The 10,420-nt window shown below is 32.5% G+C and overlaps 1 protein-coding gene across 2 annotated transcripts; it reads right to left on the reverse strand.

Moving 5' to 3' along the window:
• Positions 1-384: 384 nt before the first annotated feature.
• LOC114193852 (probable E3 ubiquitin-protein ligase RHG1A) lies at positions 385-6,157 on the reverse strand. Of its 2 annotated transcripts, XM_028083812.1 has the most exons (7): positions 5,783-6,157; positions 5,282-5,320; positions 2,856-4,610; positions 2,385-2,435; positions 1,540-1,638; positions 1,305-1,445; positions 385-853 (listed from the first exon to the last, which is right to left on the reverse strand). In XM_028083812.1, the coding sequence occupies exons 3-7, from the start codon at positions 4,515-4,517 to the stop codon at positions 722-724; spliced, it is 2,085 nt and encodes a 694-aa protein (XP_027939613.1). In that variant the 5' UTR covers positions 4,518-4,610; positions 5,282-5,320; positions 5,783-6,157; the 3' UTR covers positions 385-721. The 2 variants fall into 2 exon arrangements, with proteins under 2 accessions (XP_027939613.1, XP_027939612.1); XM_028083811.1 differs by lacking the exon at positions 5,282-5,320 and having other exon boundaries at positions 5,783-6,155.
• Between the last annotated feature and the right edge of the window lie 4,263 nt (positions 6,158-10,420).

The following is a 10,420-nucleotide window of genomic DNA, read 5'->3' on the forward strand; positions in this document are numbered from 1 at the left end:
TAAATAGTAAAAAATAATATTTCATTCACTTATACACAAGTTCAATTTAGATTGGATTGGTACTCAACCAACTCCAAAATCAAGTCTATTCCAACAAAATATTTGTAATTTCTAATAAATCGATGTTTTTAGTTCCACAATTATAAAATAGATAATAAGATAAAACTATTTTTTTACAACCTATAATCTATTTTCATAAACCATTCTAACAAGATGAAAACATCTCATAAAGATAGAGTATTTTCCCAAAAACTCTTTCACTCGCATAACATAAAATGCAGATAAACTCTTCCAACCACAGATAAAATTTGATACTATTTCACATTGAATCATTTACCTTGAATCCATAGATCAATCACATGATAAACTGAAACAAAAGCAAAAGAATGAGCAATGTGTAAAAAATTTCATAAATGTATAGAAACAAGCCTTGTAAACTACAGTTAAGAAATGTTCCTTTATCCACACCAATCATCTCATGTGTCACTTTAACCGGAGATCATTGGCTTCTTCTACAAATAAACAAAAAATGATAATAAGAAATTTGGCTAAGGCTTAAGAAGATGGGTCATTTAGAAAGTAGCATAGCACCAGAAACTTCAGCTACAATTCAGCAGAAAATTCTGATTAATTGTGCCACTTTCCTTGACCTCAATGTTCATCTTCTAAGCTAAAATGTTTTGATACAGGTCTCATGTTTTCCAAGCCCTTCATACAAGTCTCATGTTGCCAACCCTGTTGTCTTACAAATGGGACACAAATTCTTATGCATTAGCCACTGCTTAATACATTCCGTATGGTAATCATGCCCACAATCCAGTGATCCTAAATCATCTCCATCTTTGTACTCCTCCTGCACATAACATAACACAACTTTTATTATGCATAGAACAAAAGTATCATAATTTATTAGGTTAAATATGTTTCTGACCCTTAAATTTCACGCAAAATTAAAATTCATCCATGTCTCAAATTTTGATACAATTTGATCTCCAAACATAAAAATAAATGAATATAGTCTTTTTAACCTAACAACGTTAACTTTTTCTTTTTTACGTGTTAAATGATGTTTTAGCTCACATTTGAGCTGAAATATGTCAAATGATATAAACAGCTCAAATGCTAGCCTAGAACACCGTTGAACATGTCAAAAACAGTTGAAGTCATTGGTTTAAAAAGACTATATTCATTTATTAATTTTAAAAGTTTGAAACCAAAATGTATCAAAGTTTGTGACAATGATAAATTCCAATTTTACATATAGGAACTAAAAATATAACTTAATATGAACATGCAAAGTTTACCTGACAAACACAACAGGGTTCTGCCTCATGCTGAGAACCTGGTTCAGCTGAATACTTCTTATTTTTCATGTGCTTCAATATGGTCTCCTCACTCAAGCCAGTGCTCACATTTCCAATGCGTTCTTCCAAAGCAAGTAGCTCCTGTTACATTCATAGATGTTACACAATAAGAAACTCTCATCAGCAAAGGGACTAAAAGGACACACAGGAGTACTTTGAAACAAGTGTTTATTACCTCATAAGACATGTTATCAACATCAAGTCGCATATCTCTGTGTCGATCATGCATATCAGCAATTCCAGCGAACACTGAATGGTCGAGGATCATAACATCCTGTCATGAAACCAAACCAAACCTCTTACAACACTAGCTTAGTATCAGTTCAAAGAGCTCAAACACAACTTGTGGATGTTGGTTGCAGATGTGATTTCCACAAATCAAAACAAAATCCATTGAAATACATAAATTTCGAATACATCCTAAGCAGTTTCCATTTCCAGACTCCCCAACTCTTCGACAAAGAAACACAACACTAGATCTTTTATGTTTTGCAAGACACCTAACTCCACAACCAGATTTCATGGCCTCAACATCAGTTCAACATCCTAATATTTCTTGAATTCCAAGCAACATTCTAAAACAACATTAGCACACTGAGACCAATACAGATTACATAACAGAATTTCATATAGGAAAACTCAAGCTTATTTTGTATACAAGAACAAAGTATACAATTTCTTTAGCTATAACCTTTCTTACAAACCCTCAAGCACTTGACGCCAGGATTCCATTCTGTTTGCATTCTGATAATATTCTTACATACAATAGTTTTTTCCCATTGTTATTATAAAAGTGTATTTGGTAATGTTTCATAGGATATGAACAGAAATATCCTTGGCAACTTAAGAATTACATGGTTATAGCTAAACAAAAAAAGAGGACAAGTAAACATATACAGAAATTGAACCAGTTAGAAGCAACTTTGCAACTTTTAACAGAAGTTAAAAAGGGAGCCAACAAAGCTTTACTCAATATCAGTGCATTGTCAACATATATCATTAATTTGAAACAAAACTAACCTCAAATCGTAGGTTTCCACCCCTACGCATGAGGCCCAATACATTGCGGAGCTGCACAAAAGCAAATGTAAGTCCAAGAGAACAATTATTCGTAAAAGAAGGTAAAATTACTGCAACTCAAAAGGGTAGCAATAACAGAGCTTGGAAATTGTCATCGTTTAGCCAAAGTGATTATTGAGAAACGTTTAGCCAAAGTGAATATGAAATTGTCATTTCATATTCTGCTTAATAGAAATGATTATAAATTGTTAAGTTCAAAACCCTGCTCCATCCAGCATGGAGTTTTCTTCAAATATTCATTTAAATAAAAAAAAAATAAAGTAATTTTTTCAAATCAAAGAAAAAGAAGCTGATATCTGAGATGCCTCCATACATATATCAAAGACGCATAATAAAGAAAGAATCTTTTCCAGCAGTTAAAACTGCATGCATAATGATATGCAAGAGAAGAGCCGAATACATTGATCATACCTCAGATACAAGTCTACTACTTCCTTCACCACCAGCAGCCAAAGAACGTAATGAATACTGAATTCCAAATTCACCATCACCTTGCCTCTCAAATGGGTTTACCCCAGATGAAGTAGAAGGACCACGGAAGGAAGCATAATTGTTGCTCGAACTTCCAGCAGCTTCCAAACCAGGAGAAAACAAGGACCGACGAACATACTCAGATAACCTGCGAGGATACTGCTGAGGATTAGGCCGAGAAACCCACGCTGCCGCCGGAGGAGCAGACGGAGGGTTGACAGCTGAATTTGAGGCTGCCCTCGATGAAGAACCAACATTTCCTGGAATACTTAAATTTGCACTATTTGAAGCTCTAGCTGGATTCCTAACCACATTTCTTAAATTGGTTGCAGGCACAAACATAGGATATTCTACAATGTTTCTCGGCATACTTCTTGAACTCGGTTCCTCGTTTGGCAAATTATTTCTATCCGCACATATAACTGTGTTTGGTGGATGATTGTTTGTTGAGCTGGAACCTCCATTCCACCTGAATGGCTGCACATTCCTTGGTAAAGCTGGAACATGAATCACAAGAGGCTGCTGGCTTTGAGCAACCATGGTATCAACAACAGGTGGTGCTGACCTCAAGTCCAGAGAATTATCGACAGAATGAAACCGTTGCAACATCGGAGAGGATGAAGAAACACCAGAATTCCTAAGAACACCCCCACTTGGGATTGCAGGGGGTGGAACCGAAATTTGTTGACTTGAAGGATTTATCCTCACACGAAAATTTCTGTGGAAGCTTTCTGAGCCTCCTGCAACATTTGACCAAGTAATGCTCTCAGAGGCTCCATCCCCAGTACTCAAACCAAGTCTCGCATTCACCTGTTCTGTTGAGGCAGATCTGTTGAAACTGTTTCCACCATAATCCTGAGTAGGAAGAGTGTTCCAAGCACTACCATCTGTATGCTGACTATAGCTAGAACTTCCACCACCTGAAGATTGCCCAACACTTCGTTCAACAGCCTTTCTTTTACATGATACACGGCGTGTGTCTAGAGAACAACCAGGCCTAGCATCAGTAGTATCCTCAACCAAAAAACCATTAGTGCCAGAAGGAAGCAGAAAAGGACCAGAACCAAGTGAAGGTTGAATATGCTCATTCACCGGTCCACTAGACTTGTTCAAGTTAGGAGGATGTTCCACACGATAGCCATTATCAGTGCCACTATCTGCTAAGCTTGCATTCAGGTTGAGATTCTGAGGCACCAAGTGAGAATTGGAGCTGCGCATATACATTGAACTTGTATTGACATTGTCCAACGAAAAAGTACTGTTTGGTTCAAAGCGCCTTTCTTCAAGTCTTGGAGCAGCTATAGCACCAGAACTTATTGAAGATGATAATCCTAGCTCCCCTTTCTGCTCATTGTTAGTAACCTCGTTCTGAGTATTACTGGAACTTGGCTCACCTAAGCTCCATCCACTTAGGTTCTGCCATTCATGGTTTATAGGATTTGGGTAAGACGGGTTCAAATCACTTGGGGGAAGTGCAAAATGGTTTTCTGCAGGATTTCGCATATTGTTCCAGAAAATATGTTGATCAACTGCAGCAGTAGTTGATGTATCAAATTCTATGGTTTCTTGCAAGGAACCAATTGTACCTCTCTGCCCTTGCATTGAAGATATCTCAAATTTCCAAACACAAAAAAGGTTAACTGTATGAGAGGAATCCTCAATGAAAAAGCACGTCACACACTCAGCTTAGCAAATCTGTCCAACAAGAAAGAAGGTGAACATTAGGCACTGAAAATGGACATATCCAATTAGCTTCAAGTAAAATGCTGTAAAAATCACATCAAATGGTGATCATTGTTGGCAACTCAGGTTCAGATAATTAGTTCTAAATGCATAATGTCACTAGAACTCTAAAACCAACAGTTATTCTAAGCTTGAAAGCTCCCATTTCCTCTATAATGCACCACGGTCACAATTGCATGTCCACTAGTAAACTTAAAATTGTGGTGGCAGCAGCTTGAGCTCTGTGTTCATTCCCTTCATACACTAGCACTGAAATCCATTGGGTGGATAGCATACCAGATTCATATCAATCTCCAGACACATTAGGTAGCATCTGTTGAAAGCTGAAGGGCTGAAACCATAATGGTGGAAGGTTGAAGTCACCATTAAGCAGAGAACCTACCCACCTAAGAGGCAATCATCTATATTTGTTTAAGAAGATTGTCATACATCAACAGCAATAGTTGACAACAGATTAGCTCATTTGTTGTGCACACAGATTTTACATCATGGCACAAACCAATGAAATGAAAACACCCTTTTATCATGTACACCAATGAATCAATGTAAAACTAAACTTCCAAAACACTAAGCCAGGGGTGGAGAACAAGGAGAGTATTTTTCGAAAACCACAGGCACCCAACCATCACAACTCAAACACCTCCTTCATCAGCTAAGGAACCCTACAGTACAAAACCCAATAATGCAGCATTACAAATTGATTAACACCTTAGAAAATTATCCACCCAGCAGAGAAAGAAGACCATAACCCTCAAGAATAACAATAAAGTCAACTCCTTTTTTACAGAACATGATGAACAAGACAGAAAAGAAAAACAAAAAAAAAAATGAAAATTTTCGGAGATCAGCAAAACTTTTGCAACGTTTCAAACCAGGGCTGGATTAAACATTTCAACACCCAGCAAAAAACCAATACAGTTTGTTAGAGGGGAGGAAAAGCAGTAAAATGTTAGGTGACCATTTACCCAGCCCAAAAACATTGGGGAAAAGCTGAATACTCCAATCAAACCCCAAAAACATTTTAAAAAACCCAGAAAAATTCAAACTTGATAGGTTTTGAATCCTGGAAAACCACAGAGTGATCAGACCAAAGGAGATTGAAGAAAAGGGTGCAGGAAACTTACAGAAGAAAATGAAACAACGCCGATCTAAGGGGAAAAAAATCACAGGATGACTAATTGAGAGAATAAGCAAAGAAAGCACCCCACCCCATGTTTTGTTGTGGATGCTTTTTTTTTTTCTTTTTTTATTGGATTTGTTTATTCTTTCCCGTTTCCACACTTGAGGTGAAAAAATAAAAAACAAAGAGGGATAAGAACAAGAACTGGAAATGGAAAGGGGAAGAAGAAAGAAGAAGAGAAGAAACGGTGTTGTTGCTCTTGGTAGAGGATGAAGAAATGATATCAAAAAACTATGAGATAGGAAAAATGAAAATTTGTGAGGAGAGATTAAAGAGGAGCAGTAATCTTCAATTTAGGAAATAAAATAAAATAAAATAAAAGTTGCCCAATAGATGAGAGAGTGTATGCAAAAGTCATAGCCTTGGTGGTGGTGGAGACAGACACACAGCAGCTTCCATTCCAAAATCAATTTCACCATTTTACTATTATTCATCACTATTCTCACACACACATAACAAAAAAAAAAAACAATTTTTTTAGTATAAATAAATAAAACAGAAAATCTTAAATGAAATATTACTAGCACTTATTATATTATTTGATAGTCATGATTATAGATAATCTCAATAGTTACTGTTATAAAAGATCTCATCAAATAATACCTCTCCCCTTCTTCTTTATTGTTAACTAGTTTATTAAGATTAAAGAAAGTAGTAATTAATTTAGTTTATGATAATAAATTCATTCCAAATTTACATTTTTTTTTCAAACCATCATCTTCTTCTGCAATGTCTGTTCAATGCATCTCCCACACAGATTAAATAAAAAAGTCTTTACGGAAAACAAAAAAAATATCTTTTTTATTTACTAAGTAAATAATTAATTAAGTTTATTACTTTCTTTTTCACTGGGTAATTGGTAATGTGACCACAGGCTGAAAGGGTGTGTCTGTTTGGCAGCTTACCAAATGGGTCCTTCTTTCTTCTGATTTTTCTTCATGAAATTAACAAATGCATCATCTTTTCCTCTGCCTTCTGTCTCCAAACCCAACAAAATAACATAATGCTAATAAATGAATAAATGGTGTTGTTGTTAATAAAAATTCAAACTTTAATTAATTTCATTATTATTGCACTGTTATTTTTAATTCAACTGTTTCAAAAAATTTTTTTTTTACAAATTCATAAAAGGGGCACAAAATAATAATAATAATAATCTTGGTTGTTGTTGTATTACATCTCCTTCACGCCAAGCACCCACTTCTCCATGACCATTTCTCTCTTACCATGTCTTTCACATTTATACTCTCTCACATGCTCTTTCTTTTTCCTTTTCTATTTATATGATTATTTTATTTTTTGGTTTATTAAATAAAAAATTGTGCACGTGGCTTTGGTAATAATAATATCTTGGGTCCACAAGGGGAGGACTTGCATTTTTTGCCTTCTTTTCTGTATTTGTTGTGCCCAAAATCTTGGTGTTTGCTTGGATGAATTTTGACTAACTATTTATGGACTTATTTTTTTGTTGGTGTTGTTTTGTCTTTCTCCCCACACATGATAATGATATATGTTCATACCCCTCTTTTTGGTTGGGTGAAGAAATTGGGAGGGATGAATAGTAAATAAAAATGACCAAATGTGAAACATCCTAGGAGGCTCACTAAATTTTGTGTCGGTACAATTCTAGCTCAAACTTAGCCAAAGTGTTCATATGTTCTTCCCTAATGTGGTTCCATGGATTTTGATGATGTTTCAAGAACCAACAAATAAGGATGTTGTTAATTTATAGGAATATTTTTGAAAATATATATGAATTTTGGATTAAACAAATGGATTTCATAACTGATGACAAACATTAATATTTCACTTATGTTCACTGGTAATATTAATAATTTTACTGGGATTAATAATGGTAAAATTAAATTTTTGGAATCATGAATAAATTAATAATGGCGCCGTTAATTTTATAAAATTATAAATGAATTAGTAATGGCAAGGTTACTTCAATAAAATCATAAATGAAGTAATTATGATAATATTAAATTTGTAACATTATCACTCTTGTCATCAGTTAACTAATTTATATTGATACGTTTAAACAATTAATGTAACATTTATTATCCATTGATGAACTAATTGTGGCTTTAAAATTCAAATATTTGAATTTTTATTTACTGTTGATAATTGCCTTTTGGTCCTCGTAATATTTTTTTTTCATGATTTAAAATTTGAAAATTATAACCTTGAGTTCTTATTGAATTTTAATTTAGTTTCGACAAAACATTCTTTTATTTGTATCCTAACGTTTGTTTGTGATACACATAATAATATATTTTGTTCATAGTTTTTTTTAAGATATCACATATTAATATATGAGAATACTAGTAAATATTATTTAAGAGTAATAATGCATATGATAACATTATATCAAATATCATATTAACACTAAAGATTGAATGTGTGATTGTGGTACATAATACATAATTGGGACATTTTATTTTATTCTTTTCTCAACTTCATCATCTTTCTCACTTTTTTTTCTCTTCTCATATGTGATTTTCAGATTACTATATAGTTTATCCTGTTACTAATTTCAGTTTGTGTTATTATATGCATGGTACCTACCTCAATTTTGTTCCACTAGAAAAAAAAATGGAAATTAGTTGTTGTAGATTTCATTGTACTTATCTTTTATATATATATATATATATATATATATATATATATATATATATATATATATATATATATATATATATATATATATATATATATATATATATATATATATATTCGTGTGTGTTTACATGTTTATATTTTGTAAAATGTTTATTAAATATTTTAGGCTTAGTTATCATTTTGGTCCCCTAATTTGTTGTGTTGGTTCATTTTGGTTCCCTTATTATTTTTTGGTTCAATTTGGTCCTCTAATTCTTTAAAATGTTCAATTTGATCCCTGCCGTTAAGTCAACTTTAACACCGTCTCCTTGACCTGCCACGTGTCATTTTGTGAAATTTTCAATTTTTTTTTAAATTTTTTAATTTTTTTTTTATTTTTTAAAAAAATATTAAACTGTCACGTGTCACCTTATGGTTGTGACACGTGTCAATTTGAGAATTTTTTATTTAAAAGAATGTACTGTCACGTGGCAGGTCACAATTGTGCCACGTGTCAAGCTAACTTAGTCCCTCTATTTACAATTTTGATTCAATTTAGTCCCCTAATTTTTTTAAAATGATTCAATTTTATCCTCTCTAATTTGATACCAAATTAGTAATTAAGCTTAATTACAACTTATATATACATATTAAAATAATTTTTATTATATTTATAGATTAAATTACTCCATCTAACTATTCAAATTATTATTATTTTTTACATGTATAAAAAATTTCAAGTGTAAAAAATTACAAGTGAAAAATGTAAGAAATGAAATAACATGAGTATTTAGGGAGTGATTTGATGTATAAATGGTAAAAAATCATTTTAACATGAATATATAAATTGTAATTAAGCTTAATTATTAATTCGGTCTCAAATTGGAGAGGACAAAATTGAATGATTTTAAGAAATTGGAAGACTAAATTGAATCAAAATTGTAAATAGAGGGACTAAAATGAAAACAACCAATGTTAGCTTGACACGTGGCACAATCGTGACCTGCCACGTGGAAATACATTTTTTAAATAAAAAAATCTCAAATTGACACGTGTCACAACCATAAGATGACACGTGGCAGTTTAATTTAAAAAAAAATAAAAAAATAAATAAATAATTGAAAATTCCACAAAATAACACGTGGCATGTACGGAGACGGTGTTAAAGTTGACTTAACGGCAGGGACCAAATTGAACCTTTTAAGGAATTAGATGACCAAATTGAACCAAAAAATAATAAGGGGACCAAAATGAATCAACCCAACAAATTAGGGGACCAGAATGATAATTAAGCCAATATTTTAATAAAAATAAAACTTATGAAAGGATGGTTAGAAAATGATTACTCAAATAATACTAATAATAATATAAATATGAAATAATATAATAATAATTATTAAATCAATAATAATACTAAGACAATATATAAAACAATGAATATTATTCAGAGATAAACAATTATAATAACAATAATAAATAAAAGATAAAAGATAAGGAGTGGAAATATCATGGGTTGAGGTACGTATAACGCTATCCTTAGAGAGAAAACTACCCTACTGCACAGGACTAAACAAATATATCAATCATACAGAATTATATGTGTTTCTTATCATATGCATTTCTCTCCCAAGATACAACAACCCGTCAGATCGATCGAGTGCAACGAAAGATCTCCGAACCTTATGAACACCCATGTCTTAAAGATAATATAGGAAAGAAGACAACTTTTGAGAGAACTCTAATATTTGTTGTTTTGTTGTTGTTGTTTTGTTTGTCTTTTTCCATGCACCTAGGTGGTATTTATAGGTAGCAAAAGGAGACAAAGGAATAAGGTGTAATAAGAATATAGCTGTTAGTCATTAAAAACCATTAACCCATAAATTAAAGGTCTATAAAAACTTTAATAACAGTAGAATTTTTATTTTAATTATTTATTTTTTAAATTATAATAAAATATTTCTAACAAGGATATAATAAAATG

Source organism: Vigna unguiculata, chromosome 8 (assembly GCF_004118075.2).
Source record: "Vigna unguiculata cultivar IT97K-499-35 chromosome 8, ASM411807v1, whole genome shotgun sequence".
Lineage (NCBI taxonomy): Eukaryota > Viridiplantae > Streptophyta > Magnoliopsida > Fabales > Fabaceae > Vigna > Vigna unguiculata.